The sequence below is a fragment of the Centroberyx gerrardi genome, chromosome 20 (genome assembly GCF_048128805.1).
Source record: "Centroberyx gerrardi isolate f3 chromosome 20, fCenGer3.hap1.cur.20231027, whole genome shotgun sequence".
In the NCBI taxonomy this organism is placed as follows: domain Eukaryota; kingdom Metazoa; phylum Chordata; class Actinopteri; order Beryciformes; family Berycidae; genus Centroberyx; species Centroberyx gerrardi.
Window position 1 is genome coordinate 18,447,407 of NC_136016.1, and position 24,573 is coordinate 18,471,979.

Consider the following 24,573-nt stretch of genomic DNA (forward strand, 5'->3'; position numbering starts at 1 on the left):
GAGATCAACCATTGTTTCCGGATGAAGACACCAAGTGCCAAATCATATTGCTCTTTCATGTGTGTGTGTGTGTGTGTGTGTGTGTGTGTGTCTGTGCGCGTGCAAGCATGTGTGCAGATGTGGGTGTATTTGTGTGCATGAACATACACTGTACCACATCCGTTGGACCGGTAGAGCTCGAGCTCCTAAGCCCTATTATTATCATGCCAAGGTCAGATGAGTGGGCGATATAGCAGAGAAAAACAGATAAGAATGGTAGAGTGGTAGATAAAGCAACTTACTGCATTCCCATTGACTGGACCAGAAATGTAAATGCCCATGTTTGTGTTTGCTTAACATTGAACAAAATCCTGTCTTCCCTTTATATCACTTTATTGAACACAGCACTTCTGAATCTTATTAAAGTCTGTTGAACACAGCTGCTAGAAAAAATAAAGGAATGCTTTTCATGATGACACATAGCTGCAAAAACACATCAGCTGAGGGCCATCATGAAACCACGACCACCCACTACTAGACAGATAAACCCATTATGTGTGTATGTGTGTGTGTGTGTGTGTGTGTGTGTGTGATGGGAGGGGGTAAGGGTAAGTGGAACAGTGAGAGAAAGAGAGAGAGAGAGAGAGAGAGAGAGAGAGAGAGAGAGAGAGAGAGAGAGAGAGAGAGAGAGAATTTTGCTGAAATGCAATAGGTCGATAGCATTTCATGGTCTTTTGATTGCCATTTTAGTACATGGACAATCAGTGTCAAATGTTTCCGCTTAGCAGTCTATCTTTTTTTTTTTTTCTCGAAGAATGTGCAAACCTCTAACAAAATACCATATTGCGCTTTCGTCACTTGCCCCCAAAATGTCCCAGTTATAGATTATTTCATGGCAATTAAACTAACTTTCTCAGCACATGTTCTATCCGACTGGCAGAAAGACATTAGCGCGTGCTCGCATGCACGTGCACGAGACCCTGTGTATTGGGGTTCAGTTGAAAAACATAATGTCATTATAATAATGCCTTTATTGCAGCATGAATTTGATTTGGCATATTAAGTTTTGCATAAAATACAACAAATGAATGATCCGACTAAAAACGACTTTATCAAAGGACGGGGCTGTCTTGGATGTTAGGGGAAGCTGATTGGACGACAGACATAAAGTGGGCGGACTTCTGTTCTGTTTTAACGTCGGTGATTTGTTGTTTAACTGGAAAAGGAGGGATTTATTGGTGTCTGAGTTTCCCATTGGATGGAAAAATCAAGAGGGACTTCGTTTGATTGGTCCATTCAGTTGGCGCGAGAAGACTTGCCGACTTTCGAATTTTCAAGCCAGAGAGAACAGTATAGCTAGTAGCAGTCCGCGGTTATTAGGGTTTAGTTAGCCGGAGAAAATATAGTACTTAACGTTATAGTCTGTATTACAAGTACCGGGGTTTCGACAATAAACATAAGAAGAATGGCTGAACCGCTGAAGGTACCGTCACTTGGGTTTATACTGTTAATGCTAACTACCGCAAAACTTAGCAACGACTGTCTTTTAGCTAAGTTGGCTAACTCTGGCTACTAACGAGCAGATTTAGCAACACAAACTAACGATATTTATGGCGTAACGTTATAGTGTGAAAACATGAAATTAATTTGCACTGATGTTATTGTTCATGCGAACATCTGACAATGTTTGACAAATAGTCACTAACCTAACGTAGACGCACGTTGCGAACAAAACATGGGGATTAACGTTACGGGAAGTAACGTTAGTGTGCCTCACAAAAGTTTGAGAAATGGTTAAAAATAATGCATGCCTTCCTATATTAAGCTAGCCGTCTTAACGTTACTTCGGTCACGGTGTTGCACACATACCTACATTCAGATGAGCTTAACGTTAGATGCTTTAACACCTTTCTTGACCAATCCTGGGGAACTACTTCTTCAAATTTGACATGTTATGGCAGATCTTGGCTATTATGTATGGAGGCAGCTGTAACACGAATAGGATCCCTGCTGAAACCAGGGATGCAAACTAGTCACCTTTTTGAGTGGGTTTGTGTCTGCCCTGGTATCTGTCACCCTTTTCACTCTCCATGAGTTTGCATCCCTGGAAACCTTGACTGCAATTTAAGAGACAAAAGGAAACCCTGTTTTGTTTGTTTGCAACAGAGCTTGTTCGAGAACAAGCTGGTGGAGAAGACGAAGAAGGATCCTAAGCGGCTGTCAGTGGAGAGGATCTACCAGAAGAAGACCCAGCTGGAGCACATTCTGCTCCGACCGGACACCTACATTGGCTCTGTGGAGCCTGTCACTCAGGTAAGAACCCAGACAGCAATGTCTGTGTCTCTGAAATTGATGGCTACATTAAATCACCTTTTATTGCTTTTAGTTCATGGGTGAAAATCACAGGAGCAGTGTTAGGTGGATATTTCCCTGGAGAATTATGCTCTTAGTGTTGAGGGATGTCACTTGGGAGGAAAGAACATGAATGGTTCATATTCCACACATGTATGCATGATGTTTGTAATCACTCAGTTGACTTCTCTTCTTAGCAAATGTGGGTGTATGATGAGGATGAAGGACTGAACTGCCGTGATGTGACGTTTGTACCGGGGCTCTACAAGATCTTTGATGAGATCCTTGGTGAGTAGAAAACACCTGTCATTGTGTTGAATTGTATATGAGATTAAAAGGCAAAATGCTAGCCATCTCATAGTAAACCTACCAGACTATGAAGCAGCTTTTTTGTTTGTTACTCTCCCCACAGTGAATGCTGCGGATAACAAGCAGAGGGATAAGAGCATGTCCTGCATCAAGGTCAACATTGATATGTGAGTATGAGAGCGTTGCGCACCCATTTAAAATCTCAAAATATATTTTCAGCCTGCCTCCGTGTCCCTTTGCTTACAAATGGTTAACTATCTTCAGTGTTATCACAATAGCACATGATGAGTGTGTGCTTTTTTTTTCTCCAGTGAAAACAACATTATCAGTGTGTGGAATAATGGGAAGGGTATCCCTGTGGTGGAGCACAAGGTGGAGAAGGTCTATGTGCCTGCCCTCATCTTCGGACAACTCCTCACCTCAAGCAACTACGATGATGACGAGAAGAAAGTCACTGGTAAGACTACTTAGGGGAAATCTGTGGGCTCACTTCAGTTTCATTAGTAAAGCCTGATTTACACTACACATATACACATACAATGAGATATTTAAAGACGCATTCAGGGCTTCGCACTAAACCTGCTACAGCCATGTTCAGCATTCAGTCTTGGTAGAAAACTGCTTTTTCTAGAAACGTAACTAGTATCTTCATCAAAATGCTTGTTCTCTAGGTGGACGTAATGGATATGGCGCTAAGCTTTGCAACATCTTCAGCACCAAGTTCACTGTAGAGACGGCCTGTAAGGAATCTAAGAGGAACTTCAAGCAGGTGGGAAGGAGACTGAACCGCAACTGTTCCAGTCTAATCATCCTAACCTTTAAGGGCTTAACCCCGACTTACATTGTGCCCATGTTCCCTACAGACCTGGTATGACAACATGGGCAGGGCCGGGGATTCTAACATCAAACCGTTCGACGGAGAGGAGTTCACCTGCATCACCTTCAAGCCAGATCTGGCCAAGTTCAAGATGAGCATCCTGGACAAGGACACAGTGGCTCTCATGACCCGGCGGGCCTATGACATCGCCGGGGCCACCAAGGGTGTCCGCGTGTTCTTTAATGGCAAGAGGCTGCCAGTAAGTTAACATGCCATTTCGTTTTTCTCTCTTCCTTCTGCCTGTCATTCTTTCTTTCATCCATCTATCAACTATATCTACTATATCTTTAACCAGATTCATAATGAACTTGATAATCTACCAACATGAAGCCAGCTGCCAGAAATTTGGGTGTAATTTTTGATGCTGAATTGAGCTTTGTTATATAGGTAAAGAAAATTGTGAAGTTTTGCTTCCTTCAGCTAAGAACCATGTCTAAAATTACAGAATTTTTTTTGATCATTTAGTAATCTGGAGAGATAGTCATTCATGCTTTTATTTCTTCACATTTAGACTACTGTAACTGTCTTTATTCTGGCATCAGTCAACAGTCTTCAGCTCGTACAAAACATGGCAGCTAGGATTTTAACTGGCACTGTCTGTGTTCTTAGCTTTTATCTTGTGGTGCCATGTTTTTACTTTTTTTTCTTTAATCTTATTTCATGATAATACAGTTTCATTTAAGTTGATTAAGCACTGTGTAAAGTGTTTTAAAAAAAAGTGCTATACAAATAAAGTTTTATATTTTTATCTAGCTATTGTTTATAGTTTGAGATGCAGTCATTGCGTCAGTGTGTAGGGGGTTAATCTTGTGAAGACGCAATGCTAAGACACCCCCTCCTCTTGTACCCCAGGTGACTGGTTTCCGTAGCTACGTGGACATGTACTTGAAGGACAAGGTGGATGAACTGGGCGGGCCCCTCACTGTGGTCCACGAGGTGGTCAACGAGCGCTGGGAGATCTGCCTCACCATGAGCGAGAAGGGCTTCCAGCAAGTCAGCTTTGTCAACAGTATTGCCACCACCAAGGTAATGTCACAGTGTATTAGATATACTTGGATATACTGTAGTGCATTTATGTAACAAAGAGTAGGTAGTCATGACCTCCGTGCCACAATAATGAAGAATGTAATTGGGTCCGTAGCCTGTAGGAATACTGAGAACCAATTTTCATTTTGTTCCATTTTGACAGCCTTGTTTTGAATTTACATCGCAGAGCAGCTATAAAGCATTTTGGGATTGACTGAATTAGCAGGCCGTGTTCCTTTTGGCAGCAAAGTACAAGTTTGGCTGCTGTCCCAGCCACTTTGTGTCACTATGATGAAGATTTATGAGAGCGTTCTGTGAATGGGATCTTAAGTTTGTCTTCTGGACCCCAGGGAGGGAGGCACACTGACTACGTGGCCGACCAGGTGGTGACCAAGCTCATTGAGGTGGTGAAGAAGAAGAACAAGGCTGGGGTGGTCGTCAAGCCGTTCCAGGTACAGTTCCCTTCTTGAAAACTCAGATCTAGTTCCTTTTGCTCAACTACACCAGCTGCACCGGTGCCACCGTAATTGCTGGAACTGTACTGAGTAGTAGAATGGAAAATGTTGTAAATGGTGTCTCTGTTAGCAGAATGCTATATGTTCCACTTCTTCTCCATCCAGGTGAAGAACCACCTGTGGCTGTTTGTCAATTGTCTGATTGAGAACCCCACCTTCGACTCCCAGACCAAAGAGAACATGACTCTGCAGCAGAAGAACTTTGGTTCCAAATGTTCTCTCAGTGACAAGTTCATTAAACAGGTGCAAATTAACAACCAACTCACACTACAGACATGCACTCTGAGCTGTAATTGAATTGAGCATACTAGTTCCTCCTCATTTTCTCTTTTGTTCTCTTCAGACCACCTCCTGCGGGATTGTGGAGAGCATCATGAACTGGGTGAAGTTCAAGGCTCAGTCGCAGCTCAACAAGAAGTGCTCAGCTGTCAAACACACAAAAATCAAAGGAGTGCCAAAACTGGATGATGCCAACGATGCAGGTATTGTACACCAAGCTCTTTTTGGACGTTTTTCCTGTAAATACGTTCTAGCCTTATCAGAGGGAAAATAACTGACAAGCATCCTGTGATAACCATGTCCTTTGGCAGGTGGTAAGAACTCCACAGGCTGCACGCTGATCCTCACCGAGGGAGACTCAGCCAAGACACTGGCTGTGTCTGGGCTGGGTGTGGTGGGCAGGGACCGCTATGGGGTCTTTCCTCTTAGGGGGAAAATGCTCAACGTCCGGGAGGCTTCGCACAAACAGGTTAGACCCTCCAACACAACAAACAAAGTGCTTAGATGGCAGCTGCCTGGTTTTGCGGATGCATATTGCACTGTGGCAGGGGCCAGGAGGACCAGATAGATGGACCGTACTGTATTTATTCTGAAGGGAAATGACAGTTATTACAGCAGCAACAAACTAGAGGCACAATGAGCAACATAACAAAACACTACAATAAAAGCTAAATGAAGAATGCCGTATTATCCCCCCTGTAGAATGGGTTCAACCAAAGAGGCAGCCATCATTAGACTCCATAATCATTCTGACAGCATATTTGGAAGTTGAGGCAGTAATAGGTGCAATTGATTTTTGTATTGGATTTGTCTGTCTGTTTGGGGGGATGGGAAACTGCACTGTTGATCCTCTGTCACACTAATGTTATAGTTTAGCAAGCAACTGAGAGTGGAAATTGTTTGGCTCCCCCTGTCAGATTATGGAGAATGCAGAGATCAACAACATCATCAAAATCCTGGGCCTCCAGTACAAGAAGAACTATAGCGACCCAGAGTCCCTGAAGAGCCTGCGCTACGGCAAGCTCATGATCATGACAGATCAGGTACTCTTGCAGCCTATTTATCTATTTTATTCATTTTTCAGCCACTTTTCTTTTGACTGTTTCCAATTTATATCTCCTTTTTTATCTATTTTACTATTCCTTATTATGCATTCTGTAAAAAAAAAAAAAACACTATAAACTCTGCTTTTCATTCATTATTACCTAGCATTGAGGTTGACAATAGTTGTCCACTTCTCATTTTTAAGTTATAACTTGAGTATTTTTGTGATTCCAATAGGATCAAGATGGCTCCCACATCAAGGGACTGCTGATCAACTTCATCCACCACAACTGGCCGTCTTTGCTGCGCCACAACTTCCTGGAAGAGTTCATCACCCCCATCATCAAGGTACTCAGCCCCCTCTAGTTTACAGCAAACCCACCAAAAGTCTGCAATAGACACTAGGGAGGGATATCAACCCCCGCCATGTGCTGGTGAAGTTTTGGCTGTGGCCGATAAGTTGGCAGCCATTGACAAGGAACCAGCTTCCATTCTGAGGTCCTGTTCTGTTTTATATAATTTAATTGGCTGGAAAACGAATGGAAGTAGCTGGTGAATTTGGCCATTTATCAGACAGTGTGGATTAAAGTTGATTTCCAGCCTTAATGGAAACCCAAACATACTTAGGAGTCTGTCTGAATACGCAACAAGACCGCCATCTGGTGACAAAACACTGAAACACTCAGAACTGAATGGCTTCTGAAAGGGATGCAGCCTTTCCTAATTTTTGTGGGACAATCCTACCATTCATATCTAAAAAATAAAAAAACTCAACCTTTTCACAATTCCTGTTTTATGTTGGTCACATCATAGCCCTGCTTTGAACATCTTTTTGTGTCGCATATGGCAACCACCAAAATGACAAGTAGAAAATACATGCAATAATGACGCAAACTTATTTTTTAATTTATTATATTTAGGTCTCTCTCAAGAAAACGCAGATGTCTTTCTACAGCATCCCTGAATTCAACGAGTGGAAGGAGAACCAGCCCAACTTAAAATCTTGGAAAATAAAATACTACAAAGGTTTGTCTCGAACCCCTGTGTGGTAGTAAGGCAGAACAAGTAAGCCACATCATACCTGGCCTTTTATATCCTCAGTGTTGAGTCTGTCAGCATATTACTATATCTGATGGGGTCTCTCCCTTGGCTTATGTCCATCTAGGTTTGGGAACTAGCACATCGCAGGAAGCCAAGGAGTATTTCTCTGATATGCAGAGACATCGTATTCCATTCAAGTACTCCGGACCTGAAGACGATGAGGCTATCACCCTGGTAAGACCTTTTCCAGCCATTCCCCAGTCCCTGTCATCAAGACTCCTAGCTCTTAAATTTATAAAGCTCTTAACTTTATAAAATGTATTTTAGGCATTTGGCTGATGTTCTTATGCAGGGCAATTTGCCATGAGTGCAACAGTAGAATAAGTTGTAATTCCTGACTAAAATTACAAGCAACCAATTGGGGCCACAGTGCCCCAACATTATTCATTCATTATTGTCTCTTAATGACAAAACGAGTGCTTCTAACATATTGACTAGCTTAACAATTAGCATATAATATGAGCTTTTGCCTGGATATTTGCCTTTGAGTCGGCAATTTGTATGCCCATATCTAATTTTTAAATCTTTTTCCCTCGGCCAGGCCTTTAGCAAGAAGAAGGTGGAAGAGCGCAAAGAGTGGCTGACCAACTTCATGACCAACAGGCGCCAGCGCAGGGAGCACAACCTGCCTGAGGTACGTCATTAATGACCTCATACGGCGTCCAAACCGTTGAAGGTTAACTGTGTGCTCCGTTACGCTTTCCTCTTAGGTTTCATTGTATTTGTTGCGCTCTCTGCACAGGAGTACCTGTATGGTCAGGCCACCACGTCTCTCTCCTACAATGACTTCGTCAACAAGGAGCTGGTGCTCTTCTCCAACTCTGACAATGAGAGGTCGATCCCCTGCCTGGTGGATGGTGCGTGATACAATTACAATCACCAGGAACAAATGCATGACTTTAAATTCTAATGTGTGTGAGGTGTAGAGAGTGGCTTTGCATTTATTCTGTCTGCGTGCATGTATTTTTTGTGCATCTCAGGTATGAAGCCAGGCCAGAGGAAGGTGCTGTTCTCTTGCTTCAAGAGGAATGACAAGCGGGAGGTGAAGGTGGCTCAGCTGGCTGGCTCCGTGGCTGAAATGTCGGCCTACCACCATGGAGAGGTGAGATAATTTTAAACCGAAAGAGCTGGCCTTTTAGTGATTTTCAACTGGTAATGAAGGATCTTGTGGCATATTCTGTAAAGAGCTTTCTTCGCTTTGTTTAGTCAACATTTAAACAGGATCGGCCCATTAGCCTGCTGGTTTGACAAATACAATACTGCCTATTGTTGCGTTTATATTGAACATTTTTACTTTGCTCTTCCCTTTTTATTTGACTTGGATTGTATTCTGCTGTTTGCTCACCAGCAACTTTTATGTTGACTTGATAGGCCAGGACTTGTGAAAGAGTAATTTTAGTGGGATTACCTGGTTAAATAAAAGTTAAATTAGGTGGGCACGGGGAGTCATGCTCAATTTATATCAGACCAAATGTTCATGCTAAACTAGCCTATACTGCCCATTCTACACACCCATAGCAGTTTTGTTAATACTGCAGATTTGATCTTCTCAACTCTCTGTGCCCTCTGTGTTTTTTTTTTTTTTTTCCCAGGTCTCTCTGATGATGACCATTGTTGGTTTGGCCCAGAACTTTGTGGGAAGCAACAACTTGAACCTGCTGCAGCCTCTGGGTCAGTTTGGAACCAGGCTGCACGGCGGCAAAGACTCCGCCAGCCCTCGATACATCTTCACCATGCTCAGGTCAGCAGCCTCATATCAACTGAAAATAATAGAAAGTTGCAGGCTTCCAACATAGGTCTGGAGAATTATGTATGCAAGTATGGAAAATACATTTTTGAATTTTCAGGTCTTGAAACATTTGGAATTGCACAAGAAGTCTTCAAAAGTATGGAAAAAATATTGTTCATTTGAGGCAGGTGACCTGTGACTTTTTGTGGTTGTACACCCACTCAGTCTTCACGATGAATGATTTTCAGCTTTAAAATGATTATGGCTTAGTTGTCATGTTACCCTGCCATTATCAGCATTCAGTCAAGACAGTAAGGTTTGGAATTCAATATTATCATTTATCATCATTCAATAGGATCATATGTTGAAATGATAAGATAATACTTTATTGTCCGTTCTCACGGAAATTTGTCTTGCCTGACATGCTCCAACAATCATTAAAGTACATGATACAACATTGAAAAAAAAAAAAAAAAAAATGATATTAAGTTATCGTGATACACAATTCTGTTCTCTAAATTCATGATCAAAAGCAAATACTAATTAAAACCTCTCACAAAATTAGATCAGAATATTATTTGATAATTGCATTTTTATCATACCTTATATTATTATGCAGTTAAATGTGAACATCAATTTGATTATTCAACATGTGAATTTGCATACATTATCAGAAATAATCTAATAATAATATAAGTTATAATTATGTAATCTGTAGAAAACGGTAACCTGCAGCTATGTGAATCATAAATGGATTTAAAGCAACAAATACAGTAAGGAATTGTAGAATATTAACAGCGATTAAAATGCCATTAGTGCTTGACCTAGTCAGTGATTCACTCAAGATTTTCGCTCACATTTCCTTCCCTGCAGCTCTCTGGCTCGGCTCGTCTTCCCTCCTGTGGATGACAACCTGCTCAAGTACAACTATGATGACAACCAGCGTGTGGAGCCGGAGTGGTACATCCCCATCATCCCCATTGTGCTGGTGAACGGTGCTGATGGCATCGGCACAGGCTGGGCCTGCAAGCTCCCCAACTACGATGTCCGAGAGATCGTCAACAACCTCCACCGTATGCTCAACGGGGAGGAGCCGCTGCCCATGGTGAGGAAAGGAAATGGCTGCTGTTGGTTTCTGATGTATTTTATCTTATGTCTTCAGGATGTGCAGAACCAGTGACAAAGACACTAAAAATATTCTTGTTTTTTCTCCTGCAGCTTCCAAACTACAAAGGCTTCAAGGGCACCATTGACCAGCTGATGGCCAACCAGTACATGAACAGCGGAGAAGTTGCCATCATTGACTCCACCACCATCGAGATCTCTGAATTGCCTGTCAAAACCTGGACACAGGTTAGCACTAAAGCCTTACCCTTGTTAGGGATCTGTTGAGTTCATTCAATCATTCATCATATGCTGTTTGTTAAATACACGCCATATCAAATGAAACTCATATTTTTTCGTTTATTAAACTACTGTTTGAGACCCATCCTATTATCCCTATTATACTCCATGTCCGTTTCATCCTCTCCTCTGTGGTCTAGCCTTACAAGGAGAACGTGCTGGAGCCCATGCTGAATGGCACAGAAAAGGTCCCAGCTCTGATCACAGACTACAAGGAGTACCACACCGACACCACCGTGCGCTTTGTGGTCAAGATGACGGAGGAGAAGCTGAGGGAGGCGGAGGCTGCTGGCCTCCACAAAGTCTTCAAGCTGCAGAACCCGCTCACCTGCAATTCTATGGTAATGGCTGCCCCACACGTCCACGTATTGATTTGATGCATCAAATTCTACTCATTCTACTCTAGTGCATTTTGATGAAGCACAGCAAAAGGATGTGAAGAAACATTGGTGGAGGACTTTACTGGTGACTAGCTTTGTTAAAGAGTAACATTTCTTCAAACCATTCTCAACCTGAGACTCGTCCTTGTTGTTTTAGGTGCTGTTTGACCATGTGGGCAGCCTGAGGAAGTATGAGTTGGTGCAGGACATCCTGAAGGACTTCTTTGAGTTGAGGATGAAGTACTATGTGCTGAGGAAGGACTGGATGGTTGGCATGCTGGGGGCAGAGAGTGCCAAGCTCACCAACCAGGCCCGCTTCATCCTCGAGAAGATCCAGGGAACCTTGGTCATCGGTTCGTGGCTCATTCCAAACTAGTTATGACTTCTGGTTGAAGCAAACACTGCTACAGTTTAATTTCAAAGAAAGCCACAATTGTGTCCACAATTAATAATTGTTGAATATTTGCATATCAGCTATATTGAAACATTTGTTTTAGAACATCTACTGTAGTTGAAAATGTTGTTCCCAAAATCATTAAGATTAGTAATTGCAATCATAATATCTAGAAAATTGATTGTGATTAGCATTGTAGCCATAATCGTGCAGCTGGAGAATGCATTTTGACTTTCTTTGCTCAAAAACACGTGATCTGTCTGTTCACCTCCAGAGAACAAGCCAAAGAAGGAGCTGATTCGCATGCTGCAGGAGATGGGCTACGACTCTGACCCAGTCAAAGCTTGGAAACAGGCTCAAGAGAAGGTAGGACACCATGAATAGTTTCCTGGTTTTGGTATGATTGAAACGGCTTTGCAGAAGATCAGCTTCCACCTGAACAAATAACATTGTATATTTCTGTTCCTGCTCTCAGAATGAGGAGGAGATGGAGGATGGAGAGGGGGAGGAGGAGAAGGAGGACACCAGCGGGCCAGACTACAACTACCTGCTCAGTATGCCCATGTGGTACCTGACCAAAGAGAAGAAAGATGAGCTGTGCAAGCAGAGGGACACTAAGGTCTGATACTCATCCAGTCTTACTGACTTATCATATCTTTTAAAATGAAAGATTGAAATGGCAGATTGGTGATGCTCCTAGAGCGATGAACTAAGTGGGCTACAGTCCATCAGGATGTTAAGATGTTATGATTCTGTGCTTGTTTTTTAAAACTGCCAGGTAAACTGACTTGTGTGAGATTGGTGATTTGATGAATTGGTCTATCTTGGGTACATCTTGCTCATTTCTGACCCAACCGCTGTCCTGTAGTTGACGGAGCTGAACACCCTAAAGAAGAAGAATCCAGCTGACCTGTGGAAGGAAGACCTGGCTGCTTTCTCTGAGGAACTGGAGGTAATGGGCCTTTACCTATCAACACTAAAGTAACTTTTTATGCCCCATATACATTCTGCAAAACTTTGCTTCAGCTCCTCAGTCCCTCCTGTTTCACCAGGTTCCTCTGCAGGTCTGGAAACATGGACAATTTATTTTAGCATTTCCAGGTCTTGCAAAAAAAAATGTGAATTGCTCAAAATGTCTGTAAAAGTCTGGACAATATGGTTGTTCTTTCTTGATACACATATGTCTACAACTTTTCAACATAGCCAGTCACCTACAGTCATTTCACATTGTCAGTTTTTACCACCATAGCTTCAGCTATAGAGTAACAATTGACAGGCATATTGCCTAGCCACCATTAGCATGCATCATATTGAACACTGACCAAAATCTTCAAATCTGTCTGGAAAAAGTATGACATTTTGAAATGGGGAAACATGCAGAAACCTGAATTCCATCCTGAATCTCCTTCATCTCTTTCCTTCTTGTCTTCAGCGCACAGAGGAGAAAGAAAGGGAGAATGCCGCCATGCCCGCTGTAAAGGGGAAGGGTGGCAAGAGCAAGGTGGTGAAGGTGAAGCAAGAGACCATGCCCACACCGCAGGGTCGCCGTGTCATCCCGCGCATCACCAGCACCATGAAGGCCGACGCCAACAAGAAGGCTGGCCTTACTAAAGGAGAGGGCAAGAGGGGCAAGAAGATCAAGGTCTGGCTTTCTTTATATATATTTATATAGATCACACTAGACTCTGATTGTTTTAGTTTATAGTGTGACTTGTACACATGATTTTGGATAAAGAACCAATCGGATTATTTTGTTAGACATTGTTATCCTGATTGTTAATCACAATTATGATTATTAGTCTTGATGAGCTGAGGAACAAAATTATTTTCTACACTTTTTGCATTTTATATCAGCATCTTGACCATTTTAAACTAAAGCAGACATTCTAAATATTTAAATACTGCTGATATGTCAGTATTCTACATTTATTTAATGCAGAAATAAAAATTGTGCTATGCCATTTTACGTGATAAATTGTGTAGCCATGGTGATGTGCCATTAAATGTTGATATATTTGAATTGTAAGCATAAAAATCATCTTTCTCTTATCTTAGAGTGAAGATGTGGTGATGAAGATGGAGTTTGAAGAAGATGGAGAGAATGCGGAGCCGGCTGAGCAGATGAGCTTGGCCGCACGGCTGAGCAAGAAAACTAAAGCCCCGGCCAAGGAAAAAGGTGAGGATGACATATTACTCTAACAACACTTGAAGATGCAGTTCCATTAGACATTAATATTTTAAGTTCAGTCAGTGGTGCCTGAAAATCTCCTTTTGGTGATTGGTTTTGACAAAAAATCTGCCCTGTATTTATGCATTCACCATTAACTGTTATGGGCCTTGTGCTGTTTTTATGAGCACACACACATCAGATAACCTTGTAGACTGCACAATTTGTCTTATATAATGTATTTTAGTTTACACCATATATTGAAACGTTTCCTGTAAGTTAGAGTGTCTGCTGTAGTTAAAAATACTCAAGATGTTGAGATGAGATGCAAAAAATGCAGTAAAATATTTTTACTTTTAAAATCACTGAGACTAATAATATTTAATAATAACAGGATAATAACCTATTGACCCTGACCCTGATCCCTGAATTTTGCGATGCATTTTTATTCATCAAAACACCACAAACACATTTCTCTACAACAGTATCAAAGACAGGCAAGCAGACCACCCTTCAGTTCAAGCCTGTGACGAAGCGGTCCAAGAAGAACGCATCTTCGGACGAGGAGTCTTGGTCCGACAGGGAGATGGAGGAAGAGGAGGAGGTGGTTGCCCCCAGGCAGAAGGCTGAGCGCAAAACTAAAAGTGAGGCTGCTAGCTGACCCTGACCGTTGACATCACTGACAGTTTGACCATTGTATCTATTGTAATTTTATTTATCTAGTCTCTACTGCTGAAATTACCCACCTTACTCACCTTCGGGATCCTATCTCATCTGACAGCTGAGATTCAAATTGCCACAGTCAGTCAGATCCCCTAAGTGATGGCAGGGGAATGTGCGCCTTTTAGTTTGAGCTTTACGTTTGTTTAATTAAATATCTGATATTGCGTTCTCGAGTGTCAGCCCCAGCCTATGACGGTGCTAAATGAATGTAATAAACTTGACATACTGGAGCCTTCACAGACAGAACATTAATATAAACCGCTGCCTTGCATATCCCGTGAGACGAGATGTAATCACTCCAACGATGTAAGGGAGTTTAAACCAAACACTGATAAAACTCATTTCCTAAGGCTAATTGGCTCTCTTTCCTCACTTCACCCCTAATTGTACTTTGCTCCAGCTGTTTGATTACTGACCAATCGCGGAAATGCTCTAGTAAAACAAACATCTGGTTCTAATTGCTGTAAAAATAGAAGTAGAGGGTGACTACGAAACTAATTCCCATAGTAATTAACAACAGTAACATTTTGTTTGCGTGCACTTGTAAGGATGTTAGGAATACAGAAACATTCAACAGTGCTAATCCAACCCATCCTGTTGCCCATTTCCTAAGGTGCACTGAAGTATAGTATGTCCAGCAGTGAAGACGATTTTGATGATTGGGGGAAGAAGGATGCTCCAAAAAGGAAAGCAGTCATCAGTGATGACGACACCAGTTTCGCCCCCGAGCCCAGCGCCGTGACTGACAGCGACATGGACTCCCCAGCCCCGCCTCCTAAAGCTCCAGCACCCACGTGAGTCTGAGTATGAAGCCGAGGACGGCATACTTGGTGCATAAAGCTGTCTGCTTTGACATCATGGCCAATTAAACATCACATGATGAATTTATCACATTTTCAGTCCGATGTTTTTGCTTTACGTTAAATCTAACTGTCAAACTTCTATCTTATGCAGGAAGAAAGTGGCAAAGAGCAGCTTGAAAACGGTGAAAGAAAGCAAATCCAGCTGTAAGTATTTTCCCTGGATGCCCTCATGTGTTGAGCTTGTGAAATGTTAGGGCTAGGATCTGAGATTTAATTATGAGCTCTGTGTTGAACTTGTTCTTGCAGCTCAGTCTGATGATCCGGTGGTTGCATCCAAGCCTCCAGCTAAGCCCAAGGCCAAAGAGGCTGCGCCCAAGAAACCTGCCGCTGCCAAGAAACCCCCTGTGGCCAGGAAGAAGGCTGCAGGTATTGAAACGGGCCAGAATTGTAATAAGAACAGCTAAATGTGGTTCATACTGTCTTTCACAGAAAACTTCCACAAGCCAAAGATCAGATCTTTTTTTCACAGTTAAGGTTAGATCAAATACCATTAGCTTTAGAAAAGGTGGATTCACTGTGGCATTCTTAACCTGTAAAGCATGGGAAAAACATTAACACACTTTGTTTGTGTGATACCTAATTTTATTTAGGAATATGTTTTTTTTCATATTCAAACTGAAACCTGATGTGTGGAAAAGTTTTGTAAGCCTGCGTGGGCTGGAGGACATTTGGAAAAAAGTGAAATTAAATCAAATGTAACCTTTTATAGCATAATTTGTTTACAAGAAGCCAAAAACATACTGTAATGAGATACTGGTTTCAAAATTAGTTTCTAACTCCTAACCCTGTGACTCCCATAGATGTAAAGCAGCCGTCCATCCTGGATGCTCTGTCCAAGCCCAAACCTGCCTCCAAAACCGCAGCCAAGAAGAAGGTTCCTTCATTTGACTCCAGTGACTCGGAGGGCGAAGTTAAAGCCCCAGTGGTCAAGGAGAAGCCCACTCTCAAACGGAAACAGGTTGTGGGCAGCGACGACTCGGACAGCAGCTCCGACAACCTCATGTCCCGCATCAAGGGCAAAACGACTGCCACCAGCAAGGTCGGTGTTGGACCAGGCTCTGATTCTAGGCTTGTGTGTGTTTGATGACATGTAGGCAGTTGAAGAGTATTTATTTAAAGGGTTTCATTACCTCTGCCAAGGAGGTTATGTTTTCGGTGCCGTTTGTTTGTTTGTCTGTTAGCAGGATTACGGAAAAACTACTTTCATGAAACTTCGTGGAAGGGTGTAGCATGGGCCAAGGAAGAACCCATTAAATTTTGGAGCGGATCCGGATCCGACTCACGAACAAGCAATAATAGCACGAACCTTGGTGGAGGTCTGCGCTCTCCAAGTGCCCTTCTAGTTTCAAAATGCTATTGATTTTTGGAAAGATTTTACTGCCTGACATTCCTCAGTCAGTTTTTCAAAACTGTAGATGATACAAGGCCTCCTGATATTGTATTGTGCTTGACTTTCATGTTGGTAATCATTTTATAAGAGTAGGTGTCAGGGTTTTTTTCCATTGGTGGTTCTCATTTATTCGGTATTGTATATCATCACTGTCAGGTGAAAAACTTGTATCTCTCTTTTCAGGAACTAAGAAAATCAGCCTTGTTTTCAGATTGACCACCATGCATTTTTATATTTATCCAGTGGGTTTTGAAAAGATTTCATAAACCAAAGGGGCAGCGATATTTTACTTGGCATGGGGTTTGTTTTCACATTCCCTTTCCCTTTTCCTCCAAATAATAATTGTGATGCCAAATGCAGCATTTGCAGCAGTCACTATGATACTTCTTAAAACACATTTTCCATTAATTTTCTGTTTCTGTCCTTGTAGAAAACCAAGAGGTGGGAGGAGGACGACAGCTTCCAGGTGTCAGACCAGGAAGCTGCAGCTCCTGCAGCCGCGGCTCCGAGGGAGAAGCCGTCACGAGCCAGGAAACCTATAACCTACGCTCTGGACTCTGACTCAGATGAAGACTTTTGATTTTTAGTGGATTATCTAACCACCGAGTCAGTCCAGTCCCCACGTGTTCATTCATTTAGAGTTAGTGTTAAAGACCTGTCTTTTATTAAGTTGTATGTACTTAGTGCCATATAGTTACCATCGCTTTCCTCGTAACACTTGAAGCAGACTGCATTTACACTCAAGGCTTACATTGATTTTGTAGTGTAATACTTAAAAAAAATTATAATAATAATCAAATTGAGGTTCATTGTACAACTTTTCTCATCCTTTATTCTTGTTTTGTCTTGTAAATATTTCAGTGGATGTCCATTGTATGTTCTTTTGTGAAATAAAGTTACTTGTTTATATTGTATTGTTTGTGCAGTGTGGTTGGACTTAAAAAGCACTTGCTTGAGGGCTAACGTCTTCTGAAATATAGCGTCTAGTTTGATGCCCCTGCTAGACTAGACATGAACACCAGCCACTCAGTGTTAACAGGCAAGTCCTCTATTCAAATGTTTTAGGGAGGAGCTTCATCCTAATGTATTGTAGAAATACTATGCTATAACTGGGAACAGGTCATATTGGGATATCCAGTTGGGTAAGTAACACTTTGTTTCATTGCAGTTGGTGTTTTTGGCAGAAATTTAAATATTTTCACTTCAAATTGTTTGCATAACCAAATTAATCCTTCAGAGTATCTTTTGTCTTGATTCATAAAACAGTTTGTCTACTTACAGTATCTAGAAATAGGAGTAGGATGTTTGACCATGAATCTAAACTAAACAGTTAAAATCTTTTTTCTTTTTAGTTTTTTCAGTGCAGCATTCAGGCTTTGGGTGTAAGCATTCAATATCTTGTTGAACTGGTCCCAATGTCCTGCCAAGTATTAACCATGGGGAGGCAATCAAACCAGAATTTTATTACAAATGTAAAACAAATCTCTTTGAAACACTGACTCAAAAATGTTTTTACCTCAGATGCCATTTAACAGAGGGCTACTGAATTAAAGAGAACTGAATGAAGTTCTCTCTTTGCACATCCAATTCATCAGAGATGCTTTGTGCAAAGATAAATGATCAGGTCCCCACATTGCAGCACATTGTGTCCACTGGTTGATGTCGGCGTGTTGGCCCTCGTGACCTGAGAGACTGGACTTATGACGGCACAGCTTATAACTGAGATCCTTCCTGCCATTAAGGAAGCGCTTTCAAGTGCTCATCAAGAGCTCGCCCCTCTTGAGTAAACATCAGTTTTGTTTGGCTCTCTTGATAGCCACAGATTAGGACACAGCAGGAATTTCCTTACCGTTGCCGCCCTCTCAGTCATTAAGCCCTACCAAACCCTAAACTCATGCCATTTGGAGAAACAGAGGACCCTAAGCAAGCCGGTATAGACATGGGCATCACGGCTTGAATGGATGGTTTTTTGTCTTTTTTTGTTTCAGACTTTTCTTCAGTTCGTCTGAGGATCCCTCGGTGCGAAAAGAAGACAAAGTGAACAAAGAGCCAAGACGGGATCTTTAATCCTCATCAGAGAGATTAGGTTGCACATGTTGAGATTTCATCAGGTACATGAACCGCCTCAGGCTGAGCATGTTTCGTCATCTTGTCACCAGTGGCACAAGTCTGATGTATCCTTCAGTAGAGCGGAGAGCAGCTCAACCAGCCAGCCTGCTTCCACAAGCAGCAGCTTGTTGATGAACCAGAGAGTGTAGAAGAAAGTTGGATGTGGTGCTCTGACAGTGTAGTTCATATGTGTGGACAAGTGTGACATTTTGTCTTTTATGCATCATAACATATGTAACTTTAAAAAAAAATCTATAACTTCAGGAAATCAAGAATGTGTTGTTGATCAAATTTCTTCTCTAGCCAATCCTTTAAAGTCACTGAAATGAAAAATGACTTATTTTTTGCCTTTTTAGCTCATTCTAACTGTCATTACATACATCTATTTGACAATTTATGCCAAAAAACAAAACAAAAAATTGTTTGTCAATTGTTATTTGTATATCCAAATCAAATCAAAATGGCCATAAAATGTTTAGTGGTGACTTTATCATGTGTGACAAAAAATCCAACCAATAAAACCGTCACAGATTTATTGGATGTGATCTTTGAAATCAACCAAACCAGACCACAAAGGAAGAGCCTTAAAATCCTTAAGGACCTCTCTCACCCGGGCCAAGCAGCTTTTTAATTTCCTACCTTCTTTTAAAAGACTCGGTAGCATTAAGACCAGAACTTCTAGGTTCTGAAATAACACTTATCCAGAAGCCGTCCGCCTCCTTCACTCTTCTGCTGAGGCACTACAGACACTTGGTCAGATCTAAGTGTGCAATATGACGGGCATTGTGGGTGTTTTTATCTCCATGGTACATATCTTTTAGTTTATGATATTTTATTGCTTCTACCTCATGTCTTACTTTGCATTCTATGTGTTTTACTTCTGGTTTATTTTTAACCTTTCTTGTCCCTCTGTCTGTTTTAAGTGAGCTTGCCAAAGTCAATTCCAGTCAGCCAAGCTGAAATGGCAATAAAGTATTGAACTTTGATTTTTGATCAGATAAAACTTCCTTTATCTCCTTGATATCTCATTGGTTTGGACTTTTGAATGATGCCCACCCCAATATCTTGTTCCAACAGGAAAAACATCGCATTAAGGAAGCAAGATGATCTCAAATTGTGGTTTCGCTGTGACTTTAAAGATTACATGCAGACAGGAGCGGTTCAGTCATGAGGATCATTTGACAGACTGACCATTGACAATTAGCACTTGGGGCTGAAAGACTACATGAACAGGTACTGACTTGGGTTGAGTTTTTATTTTTTATTATATGAAGGGTTTCATTCAAAATGGCAATAGTCTTACATCCATTCTGGAAAAAAATACTACTCAAAATTCATTTTATTTCTAAAACACTGATTCTGTCCTTAGAATATCTATTTTATAAGCAAAGGTCTTTAAATGATTCACCTTTAATAGTAACTGATAATGTGCTTTACCTTCATGGCAACAATCATTTTTTGAAAACAGGTGTCAGTTTTTTGGGGTTTTTTGTTCTAATTTTGGAATTTAACTCTATAGGCTTTTCCTTCACTGTCTCCTTAAACAACGAAACAATTTATGACTCATCTGGTAAATGAAATCGAAAGAAAAATTGAGTCATTCATACATTTTTAAGTTTGTCATTTTGTTTTATTCTTTGGGTGTTATGCTTAACTACAGTGACTTTAGGTTGCACGTTTCATGTATTGATCTTTTTTTGTTTCAGGTCACTGGAACGCGATCCCCTTCTCCACTTTCTGAACATAAACTAAGGGCCAACCTTTGACCTTTGACCTGCAGATTCACCTGTTTAGACTGTAATGTCCTGGGACTTTAAAGTGGAGAGAATATGATGCTAAAAATGGACTGAGGACCAGAGAGAGCGTCTGATCGGAGACAGACAGGTGGACTTCCAGCGGATAAACCCCCAGAGATCCAACAGTTCATCCCAGTCACAGCGCTGCCATCATGGGGGAGTGGGGCTTCCTCGGCGGGCTCTTTGACAACCTGCAGGCCCACTCGCCGATGCTGGGCCGCTTCTGGCTCTTTATCATGCTGGTCTTCAGGATACTGATCCTGGGAACCGTGGCCAGCGACATGTTTGAGGACGAGCAGGAGGAGTTCGCCTGTAACACCCTCCAGCCGGGCTGCAAGCAGGTGTGCTACGACATGGCCTTCCCCATCTCCCAGTACCGATTCTGGGTGTTTCACATCGTCCTCATCTCCACGCCCTCCCTGCTCTTCCTCATGTACGCCATGCACCACCACAACAAGACGAAGACCAGCTCCAGGTTCAGCCAGATGAGCGCCTACAGGGAAGAGCTGCGCATGAGGAGGCTCTACATCGTGAACGTGGCCTTCCGCCTGGTGGTGGAGGTCGGCGTTCTGGTGGGCCAGTGGTGGCTGTACGGCTTCAAGGTGGAGGCCCAGTTCCCCTGCAGCCGCTTCCCTTGCCCTTACACGGTGGACTGCTTCACCTCGCGCCCCGCAGAGAAAACCATCTTCCTGTGCTTCTACTTCGCCGTCGGGGTGGTGTCGGCCATCTCCAGCTTCGTCGAGGTCTGCTACGCCTCCCTGAAGTGGTTTTGCCCGAGCCGGGAGCGTTTTCGCCGGGAGGAGCGCTCTTGCGCCTGCCAGAACCTGCACAACCTCAAGCAGGACGAAGCGGAGGAAGATGGAAAACCACAAGGGAGGACGATGTCAGAGAGCGTGCCCGGCAGCGTGCGGCTGAAGGGAGGGTCGGTGAGGAGCGGCGGCAGCAGGAAAGTCTCCAGCTTTGGCCATAAGCAAAAGAGCGGCAAATACCTGAGCAGCAGGACACTCATGGTGTGAAAGGGCCTCGATTCAAATTGCAACCTGACACAGTATCTTCATTTTGATTTGAATGCTGCTTGCTATAGATATATAATACTGATAAATTGTGTGTGCCATTTCAGTTTAAAAACATTTCACTAGCCTGCTATCAACGGCGACATCATGAGGAAATGCGTGTGGGACAGTCGAGGAAGTGAGCAAATTTACCAGACGTCAGAACAAGACTGATGGAGATGATAAGGCAGACGCATGGAAGACAGGAAAGAGACCTGTTTGGTCTGATATTTCATTACATGAACACAAAACGGCTTAGGAACAAAACAAAAAAAAAAGTCACTTGATATCATGTAACAATGATAACAATGGCTCCATTTTCTTTTGTTTTAAGGAGAGCAGACAGCCCTCCCTCCTTAAGTGTGTTAGCGGTGTTTAAAGTGAGGAGACAGGAAAGTGAGCAGAGAGAGACACAGAAGCAGGAGGCTGGACTGCAGCAGGGAGCAAAAAGTATTCTGCTTTATCTCACTGAGAGGCTCACACTGGGCCTCATTCTTAAATTGTCGTATTAGATTCCATCATCTCATCTGATTTCAATGAAGGTGATTGGGAAAAACATGAAATTATTAATAACGTCCTTTCATTGGATAGTGATAAAGATTAGTAGTAGTTGTTGGTGTATTACAGGAAATTAGAGACAGTTGTTTTACACTGATGATTTTAAAGATATTTTTTATAAATCATGACTTGCTAACTTTTATAAATGAGGGCATTATGTTTTCTGCTGATGCTTTACATTTCAGTAAATAAACACATTTCATTATGTCTGACTGCTGACATAACCTTGTACTTTCTAATGCCACTTCTCTAATGGATATTTCTGCCGGAGTATAATGCTTGTTTTAATTTCTACTCTTTGTAAGTGTACTGCATGTTAAATGGGATAATTCAAAAACTCTTGCTTCCATTTGTGTGTGAGAGAGTGTGGTGGGTGTGATCAGTTTCATGGCTATAGCATTTCAACATTTAATCCGTCAGACTGAACGTTAGTCCCTTAACTACAGAAACAGGCTCAGCAGCATTTTTCAAATCCACTGTGGCTGTTTAATTCCACTTGACCAACCGATCATGCAGCTGCTTGTCGCTTTAACGTCTTCCACCCTGTATGTACAAAGTTTTGCCTTATCCATTTTAGATGTTCAAGAACACATGATTAAAATTCATCTCATGTCTTTTTTGGTGTAAAAATGTACAATCCAGTTCTGCCAAGGAATTAGCTCATCTGTTATCAAAATAAATGGCCTTGTTCTCATTTGTCTTTGATGGTTTGGCAAGACGCAGGCCGCTCCTGAACTTCTGAAGACCTCAGTAAAGTAGTTTTGCTTTCTGTTCTGTCAGTTATTTATCAGACATCATTCTGATTTAGTGCCACCATGACCTGCCACTGGCCAATGTAGGAGTCACTATCACAGCACATGCAGTGTTTTATTGCTGCTGTTCAGCACATCAATAACTCAATAACTGCACACTGTCAACACACTATGACTTCACTCCCTAATCCAAGGAGTTGTATAAATATTAAGACAGCAACATACTTTATTTTGGTTTTGGTTTGTTTCCCAGAATTTTCGATCTGGAAAGACACACTGAATGGGGATGTGCAGCTTTTCAACTTTAATTTGATTTCTAAACCAAGTCAAATGAACAATGAGAGAAATATGGATGTTTGTTCATGTTTAAGGATTCTCTTCATGATTTGTGCTATGCAATGTGAAATCATCAACTCATTAACGCCACCAGATGCTTAAGTTATCGTCAGGTCGTGCTGCTTTGCTCTAAATTACTTGGAAGAAGTATGATGGATGCACATGGTTGGATAAAGGAATGTGAGTAAACAAGGATCAGAGATATCAAACCAGCCTCAAATCATCATTCTTCACCTGCACAACTTGAATATTAAAGAGAACTTTGCTGGTTGTTATTCCCTAATAATTTTCTTGATGACATCTTTGGGAAAATAATTTAATTATTCATCTAATATGGCTGAATACCTTGATTTCCCTGAAATTAAAGTTAGCAATCTGCACTTTAACCTCCCAGTCACTGAGTTATATCACATCCAAAATTATAAGACTAACCAAGTGGGCAAAAACACAAACGCTTGTAAATACTTCTCCTTTGGAGCTCAATGCATGTTGCTATTCTCCTATTGATCTCTGATAGACATGTCAGATACTTACGTATTCCTGTATAGTTTTGTTTTTGTAAAGAAGCAAACTGAGCGGAGAGCCTATAGCTTACATTTATCTCAAAAATTCAATCTGCCAACTGCCAAAGAAGCCATTATAAATACTGCAGCCAAACATGAAAATATAAAACCATGTAAATCATGTGAAATGAATCAAATTCATTTGCAATTGACACAATATCCATTTCCTGTAAGAATCTTTTTTTTTTTTTTTTTAATATTGATTAAAAAAAACTCTTCCTGAGTTGACTGAAATAAATTGATCCCAACACCAAATCTGAAGAAACAATCTAACCTGCTGTTCCCCCTGCCTCCTTGTCTAAAGCTCAGTCAGTGACCAGTAGATGGCAGCAGTGCAACAGACAACCATCGCTCGCTTGCATTATTAAGCTCTCACACTCAGCAACACAGCTTCATCTGCGGCCACATAATTCAAATGACAGCATCCGAGCTTTCAAGTCATTACCAAAACTCAGGGGCGGCTTTATTCTTGATTGCTCCAGACCCATTGCATAACACATAACACTGCTGCTAATTCATGTATAGCACCTCTTAGCATCGCTTCTCGTCTGTCGGGACGATTCAGACTGAACCACTGTAATGTCTCGCCGAGCCCATTACACCTTGAAAAGGGTTATAGCGCCATGTAAATTAAACTGAATGGTTCTTTGGTTTTAATGATTGCTGCAGTGATGAGAGCACTCTCAGATGATGAAAAAAAAACAAAACATTAGGTCTTTTGAAGACTTAAGCAGCCGCAGATCCAAGTGCCTCATCTAAACAAAAAGTAATCTAAACATTCTCCAAAGAAGCTTATTTTTGACTCAAACATTCCTCCATATAGCACACACACACACACACACACACACACACACACATACATACACATGCACATA

At 41.7% G+C, this 24,573-nt stretch overlaps 2 protein-coding genes across 2 annotated transcripts; both read left to right on the top strand.

The window, feature by feature from the left end:
* The first annotated feature begins 1,375 nt into the window (after nucleotides 1–1,375).
* top2a (DNA topoisomerase II alpha) lies at nucleotides 1,376–17,392 on the top strand. Its single transcript, XM_071926692.2, has 35 exons — nucleotides 1,376–1,462; nucleotides 2,146–2,292; nucleotides 2,529–2,619; nucleotides 2,744–2,807; nucleotides 2,952–3,097; nucleotides 3,312–3,409; nucleotides 3,504–3,716; nucleotides 4,370–4,543; nucleotides 4,894–4,995; nucleotides 5,164–5,301; nucleotides 5,402–5,540; nucleotides 5,649–5,806; nucleotides 6,255–6,380; nucleotides 6,619–6,729; nucleotides 7,302–7,407; nucleotides 7,547–7,656; nucleotides 8,024–8,116; nucleotides 8,225–8,339; nucleotides 8,463–8,584; nucleotides 9,075–9,223; nucleotides 10,085–10,316; nucleotides 10,430–10,564; nucleotides 10,756–10,956; nucleotides 11,153–11,348; nucleotides 11,664–11,755; nucleotides 11,865–12,008; nucleotides 12,258–12,341; nucleotides 12,822–13,031; nucleotides 13,445–13,565; nucleotides 14,042–14,200; nucleotides 14,893–15,073; nucleotides 15,234–15,286; nucleotides 15,389–15,508; nucleotides 15,943–16,181; nucleotides 16,963–17,392. Exons 1-35 carry the CDS (start codon nucleotides 1,445–1,447, stop codon nucleotides 17,110–17,112), a joined length of 4,737 nt encoding a protein of 1,578 aa, XP_071782793.2. The 5' UTR covers nucleotides 1,376–1,444; the 3' UTR covers nucleotides 17,113–17,392.
* A 3,159-nt stretch (nucleotides 17,393–20,551) lies between these two features.
* On the top strand, nucleotides 20,552–23,410 carry LOC139932812 (gap junction delta-3 protein-like). Its single transcript, XM_071926714.2, has one exon. The coding sequence runs from the start codon at nucleotides 20,590–20,592 to the stop codon at nucleotides 21,451–21,453; it is 864 nt and encodes a 287-aa protein (XP_071782815.1). The 5' UTR covers nucleotides 20,552–20,589; the 3' UTR covers nucleotides 21,454–23,410.
* Nucleotides 23,411–24,573: the final 1,163 nt, after the last annotated feature.